This window comes from Rhinolophus sinicus, chromosome 3 (assembly GCF_057876585.1).
Source record: "Rhinolophus sinicus isolate RSI-liver-muscle chromosome 3, RSI-T2T, whole genome shotgun sequence".
Taxonomy (NCBI): domain Eukaryota; kingdom Metazoa; phylum Chordata; class Mammalia; order Chiroptera; family Rhinolophidae; genus Rhinolophus; species Rhinolophus sinicus.
The window spans coordinates 158,250,051-158,271,515 of NC_142503.1; the positions used below are offsets into that span (position 1 = coordinate 158,250,051).

The 21,465-nt window shown below is 36.6% G+C and overlaps 1 protein-coding gene and 1 long non-coding RNA gene across 4 annotated transcripts in view; one reads left to right on the top strand and one right to left on the bottom strand.

The window, feature by feature from the left end:
* The window catches only part of IQCH (IQ motif containing H), a 188,267-nt gene that overhangs the window by 51,641 nt on the left and 115,161 nt on the right, over window positions 1-21,465 (top strand). For both annotated transcript variants that reach the window (XM_074327525.2, XM_088797317.1), the window contains 2 exons: window positions 13,486-13,606; window positions 18,860-18,988. In XM_074327525.2, coding sequence (XP_074183626.1) covers window positions 13,486-13,606; window positions 18,860-18,988 — 250 coding nt within the window. The remainder of the gene's footprint in view (window positions 1-13,485; window positions 13,607-18,859; window positions 18,989-21,465) is intronic.
* LOC141570566 (uncharacterized) overlaps window positions 1-21,465 on the bottom strand; it is a 44,531-nt gene that overhangs the window by 9,528 nt on the left and 13,538 nt on the right. Inside the window, exons 2-4 of one of the 2 annotated variants that reach the window (XR_016020871.1) lie at window positions 19,543-19,620; window positions 8,804-8,910; window positions 6,699-7,108 (exon numbers count right to left, since the gene is read on the bottom strand). This is a non-coding gene — a long non-coding RNA (uncharacterized LOC141570566). Of the gene's footprint in view, window positions 1-6,698; window positions 7,109-8,803; window positions 8,911-19,542; window positions 19,621-21,465 lie in introns of those variants that run through there. The other variant, XR_016020870.1, reaches the window with a different exon arrangement.

Here is a 21,465-nt window from a genome sequence, read left to right on the forward strand (position 1 = left end):
AAAGAAATAAGCAAACCATAAAAAGAGAACTATTTTTCAAGTTAGTCAAAGGAAGATTCTTTAAACACCATAATCTCATACAATAATAACAATCCTCATTACAAGAAAAGTCTATGAGTATGTTTATATTGGGCTCCAAACCTGGATCTGTCACTAACTTCTATGTGATTTTTTTGGGCAAATCAATTATACTTCTTGGGCATTAGTTTGTTCATTTGTAAATTTAAGGCATTGGCTCAAATCACGTCTAAGATCTCTTACAGTTCTGACAACCCACAATTCTGATTCTGATGGAATCTGTTTCCTTTTGCTCCCTTCCTTTCCCATTTATGACCATCAACATATGACACGTAAAACAAAAAAGCAGACCAGGTGAAACTGTTTTCTCTTCTGACTGTGGAAATACAATTCACAGAAGGTATTAATTTTTTCATTTTCCATGTATGCATTTAACAAAGCATTTGTTGAGTAACTATTAAGTAAGACCCTGTCCTAGTGATTTTTATGTGTTATCACTTTTAATACTCAGAGTATGTCAGAGAGGTTATTACTCCCATTTTACAGACAAGAAACTCAGGAGTGTAGAGATTAAGATACATGACCAAGTCATATAATTAATATGTGGCTCACTAAGAATTTGGACCTATATTTTCTTATGACAGTCTGATTCAGAGTCTAGGAAAATTACTCCAAGAGAAATTGTGCAAAAAGGACAAATTCTTAACACACACACACACATACACACACACACACACACACACACTGAGAGAGAGAAAGAGAGAGAGACAGAGAGAGACAGAGGCAGAGAGAGAGAGAGAGAGACAGAGAGAGACAGAGAGAGAGACAGAGACACAGAGAGAGAGAGAGAATTAAGATAGCTAATATTCCTCACAAATCAGTTTCTTTATTAAATTAATAATGTTGTATTTTTTAAAATGGACTTAACTTGTATTTGGGGGTTAATTCCTTCACTGACTTAAGCAAGAATACCTGAACTAGAAGCGCTGCTAGCCTCCTTTCAGGTTTGCTAAGGCATCTCTTCTGCAGACTTTACTGATACAGCATAGAAATTATGTCAAAGCCCAATGGAGCCATTGAAGTAAAAGTCTCAATACTGCTCAGGAAGGGATGCCAAATTAAATAAAAAGAGCCCCAGCAGTTCTGCAGCTGCGTGCCAACCCAACTGCTGGTATGAGGTAAATGAGGACCAAACTTCATTTCACTTGTGACCCTAGCCGGTATTTAAACAAAAATGCCTAGAGACTGGCACACTGTTCTTTAATAAGGGAACAAACAGCAATAGCAAAAATAATTATAACAAATGGTAAACCCATTCACAAAGTCTTTCTTAGACCTTAACTGAAAGACTATCATTTAAACTCATTTCCTTTCATGGGGTCCCTAGTGAAGGTTGAGATAGTAGATTGTGTCTGAGCATCAAGTTTTAATTTACAGCCCTAAGTTTACATAAGAAAATTATATAGAAGGCAGAGGTACTTCAGTTGCTTTTTTTTCTGTATCTTGTGACGATGGTTGAGTGCTGGTGTGGTATAATATTCACCAATATGCAAAAATCACAAGTTTAAGCAACTCAGTCACTTTTTTCTTTTATGATAGGTAATAGATATATAGATGAAATGCTAGTACTTTATTATTCTCTACTGATTACTTTTTCAGAATTTTAAAATTTATATTGAAATGCTACAGATTAATGCTATTAAACATGTAGAGAAAAATCGCAACAAGAAATAGATTTCTGTCAGTCTAACAAACCAAAAAATCCTGAGTCCAGTGTGTTTCAAGCTCCTTTGAAGAAAAGTTTCATCTAAAAGCAAGTTATCACCTCTCTTTTAACTTTGAAGAATGGTCTACTATTAACAAATTACAGCAATTGTAGTTGTTAGCTATGTATTAATCCTTTGATCAGTTTTTTTTCCAAAATGCATTCCAAAGAATACAGCTTCCTCGGAATGTTAGCGGGTATTCCATGAAAGGAAAGTTTTGTGGGCCCATAAAACTGGGAAACATGCGGTTAAAGAGAGTCAGACTAATTTTTATACCATTAGGCCACCTGGAGTCACTAACACACTGATGTACATAATGAGTCTTGAAGAGGAGGGTGGCCAGTGCAGTCAGCCATGTTTCCAAACTTCCGCCGCACCCTTTTCTGTGGAGTAGCTCACAGAACCATATTGAGAGGAACACACTTTGGGGAATGTTGCTTAAGTGCTGGATTTTATTTAACTACCTTTAACGGAAAAATCTTTTAGAAGATAGTACATATTTTCCTGCTTTAGTCACATTTTACTGGCATTTAATATTTTCTTGGGGGCTTTGGTGCATCATAACAAACTCCGCTTCTTAAAAATGTGATGTGCTGTACAGGGCCCGTGAGATGTGCAGATGCTCACACCTCAGACTCCTATGCGTTCAAAATAGTTCTTCTTGGGTCTCTGCCATGGTCAGCTCGATTTGCCTCATTCATTGAGTCTGTTCACAATCCCATGGTCACTTCTGCTACTAACTACCCTTTTTATCACCCTAAAACCCATTCCAGTTCTTAGAACTGTGACGCTGAGTATGCCTTTCTCTTCCTTCCTTCTCTCCCGTCCCTTCCCTTCCTCTCTCTCTCTCTCTCTCTCTCTCTCTCTCTCTCTCTCTCTCTCTCTCTCTCTCACACACACACACACACACACCTTTATTTCTGATATTGGTAATTTATGCTTTCTCTTTCTTGATCACTCTTGCTGAGGTTTATCAATTTTATTAATCTTTTCTAAGAATCATTTTGGCTTTGCTAATTTTCTCTATTATTTGTTTTCTATTTCATTGACTTTTTATTCTCTTCCTTCTACCTATTTGGAGTTAATTCACTCTTCTTTTTTTAAGCTGTTTATGGTAGAATCTTAGATCATTGACTTTAGACCTTCCTTCTTTTCTAATAGAAGCATTTAGACTGGTAAGCTGCCCTCTAAGCCGTATTTAGCTGCATCACACAGCTGCATTTTCATTATCATTCACTTCAAAATCCCCCTAGTGATTCTTTGCTTTGACTAGTGAGTTATTTAGAAGTGTGTTGTTCAATTTCCAAATATTTGGGGATAGTTTTACTTTCCTCATTCTTATTGAATTCTAATTTAATTCTATTAGGTTCAGAGAACATACTCTGTAAGATTTAAAACATTTGAAGTTGATTGACACTTATTTTATGGTCCAGAATATAATTTATTTTGGCAAATGTTCCATGTGAATTTGAAAAGAATGTATATCCTACAATTGTTGGTTTTAGTTTGCTAAATATCAATTATGTCAAAGTGGCTGGTGCTGCTGTTCAGATCTTCTATATCCTTAACGATTTTTAAAATCTATTTGTTCTACCAATTACTGAGGGGGTGGATTTTAAAATCTTCAACTCTGATTGAAGATTTGTCTCTTTCTTCCTTCAGTTCTGGTAATTTTAGTTTCATGTATTTTGGGATAATGTTATCAGAGGCATATATGTTTATGATTTTTATGTTTTCTTGACTAATTGACCCTTTTATCCCTCTTTGTCTTGACAATACTCCTTGTCTTAAAGTCTACTTTTTCTGACATTAATATAGCTACTCCTTCTTTCTTTTCCTTACTATTTACATGGCAATCAATCTTTTTTGTTGGCTCTTCAAGCTGTGTATTTAAAATTAAAATTCATCTCCTGTAGATAGCATATAATTTTATTTTGTTTTTAAAATTCAGTCTGATAACCGCTGCTTTTTAATTAGAGTGTTTAATTCATTTCCATTTAATGTAATTATTGACACATTGTCTGCTGGTAACACATTGTCTTCTTTTGTCAAAACAAAAAAGTCCTTAGACTGTGGAGTTGCCAGGGTTTTTGTTGTTATTGCTATTGTTATTCAATGCTTTAAATTTCCGTTGTTGCTGATGAGAAGTTAGTCATCATTTGGATGATGATTCCCTGTATAGAATGTGACTTTTTTTTTTTTTTTTCTGGCTACTTTCAAGTTTTTCTCCTAGTCTTTGTCCTCCACGGGTTTGATTATGTTGTGTCCATGAGTGGTTTTCTGTGCGTTTATCCTACTTGGGATTCATTGACCTTTATGTTTTCCAGAAAATTGAGGAACATTGTGACCATTGTTTCTTTAAATGTTTTCCTCCACATTTCTCTGTCACTGTTTCTGGGATTTCAATTACATACAAATTTACAACATGATGTTGTCCCATAGGTCACTGAGGATCTACTATTTTAAAAATATTAGATAATACCTATTCTTCTTATTAGATAATATCTATTGATCTCTCTTCAAATTCACTACTCTTCCTTCTGCCCACTCCAATCTGCTTTCAAGACTATCCAGTGAACTTTTCATTTCAGGTATTTTACTTTTCAGTTCTAAAACTTCCATTTTTTAAAGAACACTTTATTTCTCTACCAAGATTTTACATCTGTTAATTCATTATGATCATATTTTCCGTAAGGCCTTTAAAATATGTATAACTGCTTTAAAGTCTTTATCTGCTAGTTATACCCTTTGGATCAGCTTGATATCTGTTTCTTTATTTTTTTAAAACTACTTTACTAAGGTAAGATTGACATACAAAAAAACTGTACATATTTAATGTATACAACTTGATGACTTTAGAGATAACTAAGTAACACCCATGAAACCATCACCAGAATTTATGCCATAAACCTGTCTATCACCTCCCGGGTCTGTTTCTGTTAAGGACTATTTCTCTTGTGTGGATATGTTCCCATTTCTTTGTATATATAGTCACTTTTTATTGCTAGGGACACTATAAATGATGTGTTGTAGAAACTTTGAATTCTGTTACCTTGCTCCCTAATGTGTTGATTCTTGTTCAAGTAGGCAATTAACTTGGCTAGACTCAAATTACAAACTCTATCCTTGATGGGTAGCAGCTGAAATCTCTGTTCAGTTTTTTTCAAATTGTTAACTGTTGTATTTTTGCTGGGCTCCTTAGACTCTGTCCCATATACGAGTACATGTAGCTCAAAGGTCAGCCAAGGATTTGTTTGGCCTTTATTTGCACATTTTGGATCCCTGCCTTGCAGCTTCTTCCTTTCTGGGATTCCCCTTCATTTTTAGCTTTTATGACAGCCATAAACTCTATTCTCTAGCCAGTAAGAATGTGCCTTTCTTTTTGAATTACAGCCACACTGCATCTCATGGACTGAGAAGTATTTCCAGGGCAGAAGTCACACACACATAAATCTCAACTGTTGCAGTTCTCATCTTTCAAGATCAACTCCCCTCTTCCTTCTGCCTGTTTTCAATTTATCTTAGTACCTTCAAATAGTTATTTTAAAAAAATATTTTATCCAGAGTTTATAATGGTTATCTTCAGAAGGGTTAGTCTGTTATAAGCTACTCTACCATTACCACTAGGGTAACTAGGTCATTAATTAGTCTTGCCATTTTATAACCTTCATCAAAAAGAAAAATATTTGCTATTAATATATCTATGTTAATTGCCCCTCCCAATAAACCTTAAGTGGTTATATTTTTAAGAACACTTTTTGGCTCTATTCCTTCTTCAGATGAGATAATAAGACAGAATTAGATGAGTTCTAATTATGTAATGCCTTCAGGATACTATATAAATACAATATATGTTGTAAATGTAGTAACAGAAGTACAAAAAAAGCTATAGGAAGTCAGAGGAGAAAGAAATCAGATCTGATTTTCTAAAGGAGGTTAAAAGGTGGTTAAAAGGTGACAAGAATTTAGTAGCCAGAGCTGAGACAGAACATTCTAGAAGGAACATTATAAGCAATGCAAAAAAAAGTGGCTGGTTGGAGGCTCCAGTCTTACTGGTTACAGTTATATGTATAATTATTAATCAAAATCAATATTTAAAAGCTTATGGTGTGAACATACTGCTGTAACATGACAATATGGGTAAATCCCACACCAATTTTAAAAGAAAAAAGCCAAATATAAAAGAGAGTATGTACTATAATAATCCATTTATGTAAAGTTCAAAAACAGAAAAATAATAGTTGGTAATAGAATTCAGAATAGTGTTTACCTTTGGGTTATAGTAATGACTGGGTGGGAGCATGAGAGGGGCCTCTAGGGTGTTTTCAATGCTCTACTTATTCTGGATGCTGGTTACTCACAGTGTCCACTTTGTGAAAATATATCAACTGATAAGTTTATGGTTTTTGCCTTTTCAAAAATAAATGTTATACTTTAATAAAATATTTATGTACAAAAATAAAACTCAATTTCTGAGGTGAAAAAAGTTTGTATTGTTCATCTCCATATATTGTGGAGCAAAAGGAATTGTGGATTTTGCAATTATTTTTAACTTTCAAACCGCAATTACTTTTGCACCAACCTAATAATTCATTCATTCCTCACAACAGCCTTATGGAAGATGAGAGATGCCAAATCTGATGTGAAATTGGATTATATAAATTTGAAATACCATGATGTAAAATAATAATAATAAATTATTGCTTTATACAGAGAGTTTGACATAATTCAAATCCCTCAAATTTAAAAAATGAAACAAAATTTCATTTTTTTCAAAGGTGGCGCAGTCTGAGTAAATTTAAGCTATATTTATGCTGAAGTTTCCACAGAGAGGCACCATTTGAGTAAATAAAACTACCCAGTAGAATTTACGATGTGAGTTCAGCAACTGCAACAAATTACAGTAGATTAAACATGACAATAATGTTCTCTCGCATCACTGTTTGAGCATAAGCCATTTGTGGCTGAAGTGGCAGATCTACAATGTCAGGAAGCCATGCACTTTCTATTTTATTGCTCTCTCCTCCTGAACAGGCAGTTTTCCATCTTGTGATCTAAGATGGCTGCTGTGTTCCCACCATCATGTCTGTATTCCAACCAGTAGAATCACTGCAGTTCCTATACTACTGGCTAGAGTCTCGTCACAAAAACATATAATGCTAAAAGAAAGGCTGGGAATCGCAGTTCCTGGCGGGGTGGCACACTGAAGGTTTCTAGTAGTCTTTACCATACCTGTCGTTCTTTGTCTGGATGTTTTGAATTATGTGAGTTGAGAACTATGAAATGCCTCCAGGAACAGATCCTTTGCATAAAATTCACCTGCCCTGTAGATAAGAATATCCCTATTTTACAGAAGATAAAACTCAGACTTAGAGACGTTCAATGATTTCCTCCCCCCCCCCCCCCCCCCCCCCCCCGCACACTGCTAATTAAATGACAGAACTAGGCCTCAAAACTGGTGTTCGGCCCAGGATTCTTACTTTGTTGCTACAGATGCCTTTCCAGGGAGTTTTTCTTCTATCCCCCAAATTCTAGTAAACCTTAGTCTGAGAGAAAGTGAGACTCCTACTGTATCTAAGTTAAATGCCACTGGGAAAGGAGTGCAGAAGGGGACAAAGTGGTTATGCTTTGCTCTGAGGATAGAGGGGCAGAGCTGGTGACCTGAGCTGTGTTTGGCTTGAAAGGTTCAAGAACTCAGGAAGCCAGAATGCAATATGGTAGGAAGCAGTGGGTCATGAAGCAGTGGTGTGCATTTTTAGTTCTGCCTCTAGATAAAAGCAGATTAAATGTGCGCCCTAGCTGTTTTCCCTTTCTGATCTTTAGTTTCCCCATTCATAATAAGGAGAGGAGGGTTGGGGCAGCGCTCCTGAATATGGTTGTGTAGGCTGTGCACAATTTTTTAAATTCACCACGCAGAAGATTTTGGAGTAGAGGGGTGCAGCATAGCTCCAATCCTAGCCCCCTGCCTTGCCCTTCAGAAATACTGCTGGCAAGTTATCAAAATATTGGGATTCTCAGAAACACTACAAAATCTGGAGAGAAGACAATCAAGCAAGCATCCTTATCTTTTCTCTCTTCTGACAAGGAGACTTGGAAGAAACAGGTGAAATTGGAAAGTAAATAACGTGTCTGATTCTTCCTGAGAGAAGTGCAGTCTTCCGATTCCACTGAAATGTTCCAAAGCCCCTGGGGACAGAGGTGGGGAGGATGGCCTCATCCTCAACTAGGTAGAACAAACCCTGCTATAGGATGTTCATCAGAATCTCAGGAGAGGGAGGAGAGCCTACATATTTTAACAAAGACTACATACATCCTAAACCAGAGGCTTCCTCCACCCAAGCCCTCAGGTAACAGAAATGTGGGGAAAACTCAGAATACCCAGTGTTCAAGTGTTGCTGGGAGCGAAAACACACTGGTACCAGACAGTGGGGGAGGAGATACTACATCAGAGCAAGTAGAATGTCTGGGTAGAGCTTCCTAAGTATGTACAAGGGGAAAAGAAATGATATGGTCACCATACTCATTTTTTATATAACTGTCAGTATTTCACCCACAACTTACAAAAGAAAGGAAGAGGGAAGAGAGAGCAAGGGAGGAGCATGGGCTGCAAGAGACAAAGCCATAACTTAAGGAACAGAAGGAATTTTCTCACAATTTCTTCACATTATAACAAAGCTTGATAGGAGCATAAATTAAGTAAAATTCGAGCTCAAACAAGAGATAATAAAAATAGCAGTAGGAGATAAAAAGACAGTTTGCAGACATTAGGAAACAAATACCGAAATACTTTGTAGAACTAATAAATAAACTATAAATAGAAGGAACAGAACAAACACTGCTGAATACTGAAATATTGACATGGAGAAAAGACTATAAGCACAGTAAATGCAGAGGGAAAGATAAAGGAAATTAATTCGAAGCTAATAGACATGCATATTAGTTTGTTACAGGCTAAGCTGCTGTAACAAAGAAATCCAAAAATATAATGCCTTAAATAAATTAGTTTTGTTCTCACTCACAAAACAGTCCACAGGTGAGAAGTCCAAGGCTGGCAGGACAGCTCTGCTCCATGAAGTTATCCAAGATATGGTTTATTCTATCTTGATGCTCCATCATCTCCTCATTCCTGTGGTTACAGACATTCTCATTTCCATGGTTGATGCTGGCTCCTCCCCACACCCTTGTTTCAGCCCATAGGAAGGATAAAGATAGGGCAAGCACCTAAGGAGATGGCCCAGAGGTTACACGTATCACATTCTGCTCACATCTTATTGGACTGAATTTGGTCGCATGTCCACAATTAGACACAGGGGACCGTGGGAAATGTAGTCTGTAACTGGATAGCCATGTGCTCAGTTAAAACTCAGGGTGTTCTATTCTAAAAGGAACCAGGAAATAATGAATAGTTAGGTATCACAATATGAAAGATAAGGATGAGCCCATTGGCAAATCAAAGAGAAGATGTATCAAATGATATAAGAAAAATTTTCCAGAAATGAAGAACTAAACCTGCAGGTTAAAAAATAAATCACTCAAATCCAGGAAAATTTGATTTAGAATAATTCAACATAAGGGTGCTTCCTAAGTGAAACACCTGAATTTGAAAGACAAAGAATACTTCAGACATCCAAGCAGAAAGAAAAATCACCTACAAGGGGTAAAAAAAAAAATCAGGCTGGCATTGAATTCACAATAGTCACTGTAGAAGGCAATGGTGTAGTGTCTACAAAGTTTTGAGAAAAGAAAGGATAACCCCAGATGGAATTCAAGTATAAGGGCTCAGAGAAGTAAAATACTTATGAACCCTTGGGAAAAAAACTGCTTAATAACCAAAGCCAGGCAAGGCAATTAAGAAATCAATCAAAATAAGGAACTCAAGCATAGAGAAGCCAGGACAAAAGGACTATTGGTGAGCATTAGGACCACTTACATGTAGAACTAATACTAAAAAAGCATAACAATTATGTGAACATTATAAACCCAGACAATGTAAAATTAATGTAATCAAAAATTAGAAGGTGAGGGAGAGGAGATGGGAGTAGCAAGAGAGTCCTAATGTTCTCATCTTTTGAAGCTAGCATATGTTATGCAAAATAAAAACATGTGGCAAAAAAAAAAAATCTGAAAGTTTTTCATAATCACTTTTATATAACTAAGTACCAGGGGTCCACAAACTACAGCCTAAGGGCGGGCTACCTGTTTTTGTAAGTAAAGTTTCATTCAACATAGTTTCACCCATTCGTTTATGGATTGTTTATGCTACTTTCCAGTTACCACAATGGACCTAAGCAGCCTAAAATATTTAATATCTAGCCCTTAAAGAAAAAAATTTGCTAACCCTTGCAGAGGAATTTTTTTAACTCACAGGAATCTTGTGGTAAAGAAATATTTACTTGAGGTTTAATAATTTGTTGGGTTTAACTTGGCTGTTTCCCCTCCTATTAAATTCATGTCAAATTAAGTTTAATTATGTAATATAAATCCTATTTTTATAAAACAATCTAACACTCATCCCAGAGCTGTCAGGGATAATGGGTCACCTGATAATATTTGGTTTCTTAAACTTTTATCTTTGTGTTTTTCTGTGTTATTTGGAATCTTTATAATGAACATATATCATTTTTACCAGAATATAAAACAAAATGGTTTTTCTATTTGAAAACACTGGGAGCACATATAGCAAGATATTAACAATGATTAATTCTGGCTGACAGGAATGTAATTGCTCTTTTCTTCTTTAAGCTTTTCAGTATTCTTTAAATATTGAAAAAGAACTTAAGCTATTACAGAAGGTTTAAGCATAAAATGATAGAATTCTGAATTATAGTTTTGGAATTAGTAATAAAATACCAGCTATAAGGAATATATGTTTATATGTTCTTTTATAATATATTCCATGTTATGCAAACTCCAAAACATAGTCCCAGCATAAAATATAAAGCACGACATAAAGGAGCAGCCAGAAGCAGGTGCTATCTGACCTCCGTTAGACAATCAGCACATTCACACAGGTGGTGTCTTTTTCATTCATCTCAAACTCTCTCTCCAATCTTATCCCCACCCCACACTCCTGATACACACACCATACTCCAGCCACACAGCTCCTCACCTTCCAGGAAATCTTCAGGCGTTTGTATGCTATTTCGCTTTGTTGCCACCATTCTTTCTACCTGTAATTGCATCCTCTTCTCCATGTGACATAATTCAGTGCTTCTTTGAGGGCACAATTTAAATATCACTTACTACAGTACATCTCAACCTTGGTTGCACATCAGAATTACCTGGGGAGTTTTATAAAAACACCAAGGCCCAGGCTCCAGCCCGGCTATTCGGATTTAATGGCCCAGGGTTGGGGCCCAGGCAGCGGTATTTTTATAAAGCTCCCTGAGTGATTCTAACACACATCCAGGGTTGAGAGCCATTGCGAAGCCTTCTGCCGTAGCAGCAGGCAGAGTTAATTACTCCCTCTCTGCACTCCTATAGCCCTTAGCTTTTCCATTGCTCATGAAATTTAATGCTTATTGTATTAAAGTTAGTGTGATATAGTAAGTGCTCAGTAAATGCTGAAGGTTGTCACATTCCTTCTTCTTCCAACCAGGCGTATGCAGAAGTGGTTATCCTTACCGTGGGAACAGGACAGGAGAGTGGGTTCAGGTTTCACATCCCGCGACACTGTCTGCAGGATTTATTTCTATCAACTCACCAGGATGTCACCTCCCAAGTGAACTCTGCCCTCTCACCCCTCCCCCTCCACACACACCTCACTGGCTTTTCATCATAGCCCTTGAGTCTGGCTTTTACACTGTTGAGACGGATGCAATTTAAGGAATTCAGGACACCAGCATTAACAATGTGCTGAGTGCCTGACAGAATCCGAATGCCATCTGCCTTGTGCCCTGGCCTTTGTGTCATACTTTACATGGTGTTTTATATTGGATCCTGCTACTTTAGCTTTCAAGAACAGGTTGTCAGGTGCACTTTGTCAAAGGCTTTCAGAAAATCCAGATAAATTATGCTGCGTGCCCTGAAACTGCCAAACCTATATTTCACATCTTCACAGCGCTTGACAATTTTATTTAAGTTGAATCTTTCTTTCTTCCTCCGATTTACCTTTGCCTCCCTGACCCTGGTATCAATCAGAGAAGTGGAGACCCTGCCATTTTTGATATGGAACATCTTCAGTTATGTATGTGTCATGTCTGGAGTACAGGACCTTGGGTGATTATCCCAGTCTTCCCCAGTTCGGAGGAGACCTTCGGAGTTTAGGAGGTTAGGTGGGAGAGGAGAGCTGAAGATGAGGAAGACGCAAGATGGGTCAGCAGGACCCAGGGTAGCACCATATGCATACGAACCCCTCACTCTCATCCAGCCAAGGCCCATAGCACCCCCCTTGCTGCTTCCAACTCACCGGGAAGGAAACAGATTGCACTTATAGTCTTTTCTTTCCTGTTAAAAATCCTATTTATAGTCACTTGAAAAGGTCTTCACCAAACGTCACCAAAGGGTTCAGTGTTCATGGGATGGTAACTTGTTCCAGCTTCCCTTAAGTACCACATCCTGGCAGTAGGACCCTAACAACTTTGTTCACCCAAACGTTTCTCAGCCGATTCATACTTATTTTGTGAAGTGATTTTTCTCCCCCCCGAGGCTTGATCAAACTTCCTCTTTCTTTTTCCTTAAGGTCACCATGACCTTGATGAGCAAGAAGGTGCAGTGCGACCAATTCCAATGGCAAATTTCACTAATGTAAAATAAGATTAATCTTCAAATTAAATAATTTTAAGTGTGTACATCTAGTGTGTGTATCTGTGGATATCTAGTATACTGTGTGACCTGAAACTAATCTACTAAGCTTTCTGTCTTGGTTCTTTATTAGTTAAATAGCAAACCAGTATCTAGTTAACTTGGAAGCTATGCAAATTAATTAATGTTTGGAAAATGACTTGAAAATTTAAATCAGTCTAGAAATACCAAACAGTTACATCTTCCCTGCTGAGAGGGCCCAGGTAATTCATAACCTCCCATAATAAAAGTAAAAATATTGTACTTGGGCTATACAATTAAATGTGATTTATATGCAATACATATTATCTTTAAAATCTAGAAACCATTTAATAAGAAATAATTCATATTTCATGACTATAATAAAAGCATTTATGACTTTAGAAAAAGTCATCATCAATTATAACTAATCTAGACATCACGTCTTTAACCATTTCAGATCTGCAAGTCTACTCAGAGTCCATCTTTAACCTGTTAATATTGACTAACATATTTATCTTTAAATTCTCCAAGTTTTTTTTTTTTTAATCCTCAAAACCCTAATATGTATTTCCTAGGAAATTTGCCTGTACAGAACTTTGCTGTATTCAAAACCTCGTCTGCCAAGATTTAGCACTTTTATAATTGTAGTCATTAAAGTTGAACAAAATCTTAATGTTCCTTTATTAACTACTATCCTGACTTTACATAGTAGAAATCGCAACATGTTAATTGGATTTAATTAACTATTTTAAATTACACAAACTCTTGACAGTAGACAATAGCACAGGGTACTCATGAGCAATAAAATTGGAGCTGATATTGCTACATTATTAAAACTTAATGAAACTATTCATAATCTTATTTATTGTTTACACAAAGAAAACTGTTCGTTTTGAAAGCAAAAATGTCTGCTGAAAACAAATTTTTGATCATCTAGGTGAAGGTTCAGAAGTTAATAAAAGGGTCCACCATCACCAACCTCACGGTTCTGCCAGCTTCTCATCGCACGAATCCCTATTTCACCCCCATACCAGTCTTACAAGCAGATGCCAGTAAAGGTTAGTGATTCAATAACCATTTTATGTGTCTAGGAATGTAAGGGAAAGAGCTGTGAGGTGGGATTGGGGCCTGAGTTTGAATTCTGCCTCCGCCACTAATTCTCCGAGGTGACCTCAGATGAGACGAGGATTACCTCACTCTGGCCTGGGTTTCCTCCTCTGTAAATGAGAAGGTTGGACTAGACGATCATTAAAATCCCTTCTCCCTCTAAAATCCATCATTCTATAGATTTAATATTGATTTAGATGTTGGTGTTATTACATATTGAAAGCATTGTGTTTAAGTGCTATTATTAGAAATGTTGAAGTTTCTGAGCAGATAGTTTCCGATGCTATCCTAGTAGCCTTTTACATTTTTATTTCAATATACTATTCTGCAGAAATATGAAGCCAGAAACAACGTAATTAGCATTTAAACTATGCATGTCTTAGTGTAAATTCTAGTCTTTGTGAAACCAGGAGATTTCTAGTTTTGAAGCAAATGATTATATCATCTTTATTTCAGTATCCCCAGTGCCTAGAACCATATCTAGCATTTTGTAGATACTAAATGTTGGTTGAATGAATAAGCAAATGAAAGAGTAAGCGAATGAATGACTAAGAACTGAGTGTCATAAGTGTAACCTCTTTATTGCTCCCTGCTACTTAACTAGATGAAGTGTTAAAGAATGCCTACGTGGATCTCCTTTCATATCCCAAATATAACCCAGTGAGATGGTCTTTAATTATTTCCATCTCACTTTCTATCTGTTGTCTGAAGGATTTTGGACCTAAAGATGGCTCCCCAGGCTTCTTCTGGCACCTGGAGAATTAAAGTCCTCTATCTTATAGTTCCTGTATGGAGGGAGAGCAAAACTCAAGAGAACCCAGCATCGTTACAAGTCTCTTAGCTTGTTAAGCTTCCCACAACTATAGCTATTACTTTCCCAGTTATGAACCATCATTGTTCAGAAATCTTTGTGATATATGTTTTAATTACTAAATATACTGTTTAGTTACATAATATTTACTCCCTAGGAATACTGAATAACATCAGCAGAGTTTCTATGTCTTGCTTTAGTACCATCTTATATTCTTCCTGTATCAGTTAGGATGAATGAAATAGTGAATGAATGAATGAATCAATCAGTGCTTGCTTTAGCAACAGACGCAATAAAAAATTGCTGCAAAACAAAGGTGAATCTAGAAACATGGCAGCTTGGTCCAGAAAAAAAATATCGCATTTTCATCCCTCAATTATCTACCAGAGAACATATGGCTTACCATAATATTCGTAATTAACCAACATATATTCATTGAATACTTGCCATATATCTGATATTGGGCAAGATAATCTGAACATCAGGAAAGCACAAGCCACAGAAATGTAGACACAGTATATAGATTTTTTACATGTTCCTTATGCTCTTAAATGTCATTTAAGCCACACCTTAGGTCTATACAAGTCCAGCAGGAGGTAAAAGATTAACAATATCCAGAAGAAAGAGTCATTTTGGAAAATGCAGGGCAAATTCCCCCACTTTTTCTTGAATTATCTTGCTAAATCCAAAAGAGAAAGCTTTTTAAAAAATGATTAAGAATATAAATCTCATGGTACACAAATCAAATTTTCAATTCAAGCTCTTTGCAACCTCAGGCAAGTTGCTTTCTGATCTAGAGTAAAATCTAAACACTATAAACAAGGCATACCTGATTTGGCCCTCACCTCCCTTCTCAAATCAGTTTGCTTTCTCTATGCTCAGCCACATGGGCCTTCTCTCTATTCCTTATTAGGCCAAGCACATTTTCATAGTAGGCCCTCACCAGTGCCTTTACCTCTGTCTGTAAAAGCCACTTCCTCAAGCATCTGTTTCCTTCACAGATCACCACAATTTGTAATTATATAATTATTTGTGGATTGATTTAATGTCTCCACTAAACTTTGTCCACGAGATTTCAATGCCAGGACCTATAAGTTTGGGTAAATTCCTCTCTACCTAGATATTGGAGAAATGTACCAAGGTTCTTGGGCCTGCCGGGAAGTGACATTCCTTACCACCTGTAAGGATGCAAATCCTGTAAACTAAGTACCTGGCTAGTTTTTCTGGGAGGGCTCTGTAAGCATTAGCACCATAAAGTCAACTTTAGTTCTTTAAAAGTGACTTACACCTGATTAATAAGCATCATTATTAAATATGAAATTCCAGGTCTTGGTTGCATAAGTGATTTTTCCAATTATATTTTAGTAAAAGGAAAACAGATTTTTATTGAAACTATGCAAATAATTATATTGGCATTAAAAGTAAGGAGACTCAATGAGAGTTTCTGAATTTGTGAAGTTGGGGGAGCACATTTAAAGTATTAAAAGTTTGATTTCTTTATTTTCTGGGAATTTCAGGAATATTCACTTGATATAAGCACTTATTTCTCTCTATAAGTCAATCAGAACAGAGCTCCTTTAATTTAAGAGACTTTACCATCTAATTTATTAATAACCATTTGGAGATAGGAAAACATTCTGTATTCACTCAAAGTGAGAAATAAAGGCCTTTCTGAATTATAGATACATAGACATATAGATACAGAGAGGGCTTATAGTTTCCATTCTACAATTTCAGCCACAAATGAAAAATAAACACAGAAACAGAAAAATTTAATAGTCCAGCAGTCAAAAAATTATTCTCCTTCCTTGTGGGCATGAAGTTCCTAATTGATTTGAGCTCAAAATACACAAATAGACAAACAAAAGGCTAACAAACTATATTCTCCACTATCTGTCACTCAGCAGGGCGATCTCTGTAAGACATTAATCCATTTATAGAGATCACCAAATTCCCAGTCATTGTAGTTGCCAACGAGGAATAGCATACAAGCCATAAATGAACCAATGAACCAAAGAGAAAAACAAAACACAAGGTTAATAGGGAGTAGTATTAAAATTAGAAAAAGAGTCAACAAAGTTCTATTTCTACTTTGAATTCACCTGTGGGAGCCAAGAAAATACATACCTGGGCTTGGTTCCCTGTGAGGTGTATCATTTCTGGCAATTTCAGGTGAATCTATTGCTCATCTCAGTGGGATCTCCAAAATTGTTGAGGGATATATGTGTACACACACACACACACACACACACACACACACACACACGTATTATATATATATATATATATATATATATATATGTGTGTGTTTATATTTAAATTAAAACCATGACTTTTATACAAGTATAAAATGAATGCATGTTAAAGATGTTATTTAACTCATAAATTAAGTAAGGGAACCAGTAAGATGCTACAATTGATTCAAAGGAGAATCCAAACAACAGACACCTTTGTAAAGCAAGAATACTGAAATAAATTTGCAAATGGATGCAAAACTGGCTTTTTGGGGTTGGGGGAAGGATTGTCCCTCCATGTGACAGAATTTATTGGCATGTGTATAAACAAGAATTATTTGCCTTGCTTTCAGTTTTCTATAAACTAACCTTAATCTCTACAGAATTACAAAATAGACTAAGCAAAAACAAAGATGATTATAGGGTCAGATAATTTCCAGAGGTCCCAGCATTTCGATGAAAATGTTATCTCCTAGTCTCTTTTGTTTATTCCAAAGTCTTCACCTTTTCCTTCCAATGGAAAATGCACATACATATGTGTGTTTGTCTAAAATTAAGTGAATTGCTTCAACCTGCATTAAAGCACAGGCTAAAATTATGTTTATGTTCTTTGTGATTTTCAGAGAGTGAAACTCACTCTAGTAACAAAAATATACTGAATACGAAGGAGCTCTGTTTTCACATCTGAAAGACGGGCATAGTTCTTAGAAGTGGAATTTAATATTTATAGGAGGAAACTACTTGTAAGGACTCAGAATTAGTCTTAATATTTCAAAGCAGTTAAATCTGGTGTTAGAATACTTAAAACCTGAAGTATTAATTTCCAAAGGGGCTTGAAGAGTTGTGCCGTAGACCAGCAATTCTTAAGCTTTGGGAACAGAAAAGATGGATCTGGAGTTCTTATTTAAAATGTAGATTACTGGGCCTCAATTCTAGTGGTGCGCCAACTTCAGGCCACATGTAGTATCTCCTGGAGGCTTCAATAATGCAGGTTCTCAGGCCCTTACCTCAGAACTTTAGCCAGGTCTGGGATGAGGCCCAGGAATCTCCATTTCTAATAAGAAATTCTCCCCCGAGATGATTCTGTGGTAAGTAAACTGAAGATTTCTCTTTAGAATCGTTTTACGAGTGAAGTGTTCTGTAGTTCTCCAATTCCTCAGTGGTCATCTTCTGAATTCCTATAACACTAGACTTTAATATCATTAATAACAACATAAGATAGTCTTCAGAGGTCATACGGCAAATGGAAGCAATATTTGTCCCTCTTAGAATGTGTGCCAACTTCTTCAACTTAGTCCAGCTTGGTACACAGTTTATATACTAGGATTTCACTGAGCCCCAGAATTCTTCACTTTTCTTCCTATTGTATGAAAGCAACAAGAAGCCCTATCATAAGTTTACGTCAAGTATCCCTGAGTTTCTGGGTTTCTGGCTTCAATAGATCCACCTTAATGAAAGTTTTGCCCCTGACAGCAGGCTTTTTTCAATTATTCATTTATGTATTGATTTATTCATTTGTTTATTTATTTAACAATGCCTCTTGTCCTTAGAAAGCCTAGGCGTCATCCATGCTGACACAGTATGAGTTCTAGGAATTGTAAATTAGTTACATTAATACTGACCATGTTGCCCAGTTACACTGAAATAACCTATGTAGGTGTTCACATCTTCTGTTGATATGAGAAATGTCTAAAAAGAACTCTTTTATAAAATATAACTCATTATAACAAGGGCATGGTTTCAAGCACACAGACTTTCCTTCTTTCAGAAAAAAAGATGTCCTCAGTTGTTAAGACTGTGTACCTGATTTCTCTGAATTTTAAAAGGAATAACAATATTATCAATAATTGGAAATGCCATAAGTATAAAGAAATTTTACTTTGCCTTGAAATTATATTTCTACCTTAAAATAAAATGATCTTAGTACAAGTTTAGTTCATATTACCACTATTGGAAATGTCATTTTTTCTTGGGTTAGAACATTAGCCTTAAATGAATACGTACTGTAGCTAGTTTTCCATGCAAAGGATTAAGGCACTAGATGTACTCTCACAAATAAGACGATGAATAGAAAATGTTGCACTTGTGAAATTTATAGAGCTCAGACTTTGGGGAAATGCTTGGAGTTAAACTCATATTCTTCTAACCTTCCTTTTAAGGGATTTTGAGTATGATAGAACGAGGATTGATTCCACCAACAGCAAAGATTGCCTTTGAGAATCCACCCATTCTACCCAGAGCAGCTCCTCTGCATAATTTTGATGAAGCGCGTAAGATTCCAACTGCCGGTAAGCCAGTCGTGACAGGATGCTTAGTTGCACATACACAGAAATCACCTCCCACCCAAATCTAGTCTTCTAGTATGCAACTCTTATCTTCAATCCTAGGACAAAAGGGAAGTTGTAATGATTCTGAGTTTCACTTTACTGAATAAAGTTACTTTAGTCTCTTTGTAGACAACTTACTGAGGTCCAGTGTTCTCTGTGCGTTAGAAGGTTGGGATTTTCAAGGGGCTGGCAGCTAGGTTGGGAAAACAAGACAGATATAGTAAAGATTAATAATACCAAGTAGCATAGAATAAAAACAAAATGGATGTTAAAGTCTAGTGCTAGAGGAGTTCAGAGGAATGATTGCTGAGGGTGAGATAATAAAAGACCTCAAAGAGGAGGCCACATGAAATAAGGTTCTCAAGCAAAGCACTGACCTGGAAATCTACTACCTAGTTGCAGAACCTGAGGCAAGCCATTTACTTTCTTTGGGCCTCAGCTTTCCCAGTTATAAAATGAGGGGTTTGGGTTAAATTAGTTCATCTAGTCAGCAAATATTTGAATGCTTGCTTTACCTGAGGTAGCATTTAGGTGCTGGGGATCCAACAGAGAATAAGTCAGACGACATTTCTGCTCTCATGGTACTTAACATTCTAGAGGGAGATACAGATAATAACCAGGTAAGTAAATGAGGATTTAAGCCTGTGGTAAGCACTAGAAATAAAATAAAACAACATGGGTTAGAGAGCGATAACAGGTGTTTACTTTGCTTGCAAGGGAAGGGCCAGTGAATGCCTCTCAGAAGATGTATGAGCCTTGAATTTAGTTCCAAATGATAAGAAGGAGCCAATCATGTAAAGAGCTAGGAAAGAGCATTCCAGATATAGGATAACACAGGTATAAAAGCCTTGAGGATTGAGGAGGGAATGAGCAGGAAGGCTAGTATGGCTGGCGGGCCAAAAGCAAGGGAGAGAGAGGGAGGAAATGAGGCAGAAGAGGTGGTGAGGGATGACATGATGTAGGCTAGAGCAGAGACTATGAGTTATCCACAATATTCATTCTTCCCTATTTCCACCCTTATAGAGTCATGGGTGGGCGCATGTCAGCTTGGCTAAAGACTACATTTCCCAGGCCTCCTTTCAGTGAGGTGTACCATGTGACCAGGTTCTGGACAGTGAGCATATAAGCAGAAGTGAACAGGGAAACTTCTGGGCTCTGCCCTTAAGAGGGAAGGAACATGGTCTCCCCTTTTTCTTTCCTCTCTCTGGCTAACTGGGATGCAGATGTGATAGGCAAGCATTTTGGAGCCAGAGATGGAACTCCATGTTGAGTCTGGCAGAGCTGTTCTGATGACCCAGAATTATCTTCCTTTCCACTCTTGAGTGAGAAAAACATAAACTCGTAATTTGTTTAAACCACTCAGTGTATCTTAGGATCTTTCTTTTTAAACATCTTAGACTATACCAGAACCAGCATGGCAGCCTTTCAAACCATGATGAGGAGTTGGATTTAGTCTTAATTACAGTGAGAACCCACTGACAAGGTTTAAACAGCAGGATGAAGTGACCTGATTTATGTTTTAATAAGACCATTCTGACTGCTTTACAAATAACGAATCATAGGGAGCATAAGTGGAAGCAAAAAGACTAGTTAAAAGGCAACTGTAGTAAATCAGGTGAGGAATGATGGTAGATTTGAGGAGGGTGGTATCAGCAAATATGAAGAGAAGGGAACAAATTCAGGCTGTATTTTGGAGGTGGAGCCATGAGGACTGGCTGATGGATAAGAGTGAGGGAAAGAGAAGCATCAGGATAAATACGTGTTACTGAATGTGCCCCAATTTTGTATCCGTTCTACAGTTGGTGGGTGTTTCAGCGCTGTACGCTACAGAACTATTAGGAATAAGATTACTATGAACATTCTTGTTCGTGTCTTCTGATGTACATATGTACGCATTGCTGTTGGATGCACATTACAAATTAGAATTGCTGAATCCTAGGATATAAAATGTTCAGATTTAGTAAGTATTTCCAAACAGTTTTCCAAGGTGGTTATACATACTGATTTATTTTCTTACTAGCAATATATGAGAATTCCAGATATATGTCTTTGTCATGATATTTTACGTTTGTTTGTTTAATTTTAGTCATCCTGACAAGTCTGTTGTAGTATCTCTTTGTGAGTTTAATTTCTGGTCCCTTGATGACCAATAACGTTGAGCAGTTTTTCTGACGTGTATCTGTCATTTGAGTATCTTCTTTTGTAAAGTGAGTTAAGACTTTCACCTGTTTTTCAAAAAAATGAGTGGCCTTTCTTTCTCTTAGTTATTTACAGGAATTAGCTATATATCCTGGATACTAATTCTTATTGCTTATATGAATTGCAAACAATTTTTCCTACCTAGTGGCTTAGCATTTCATATTTTTAGTGGTATCTTTTTTTTAAAATTAAACTTTTGAATTTGAGATAATTGTAGATTCACATGTAGTTGTAAGAAA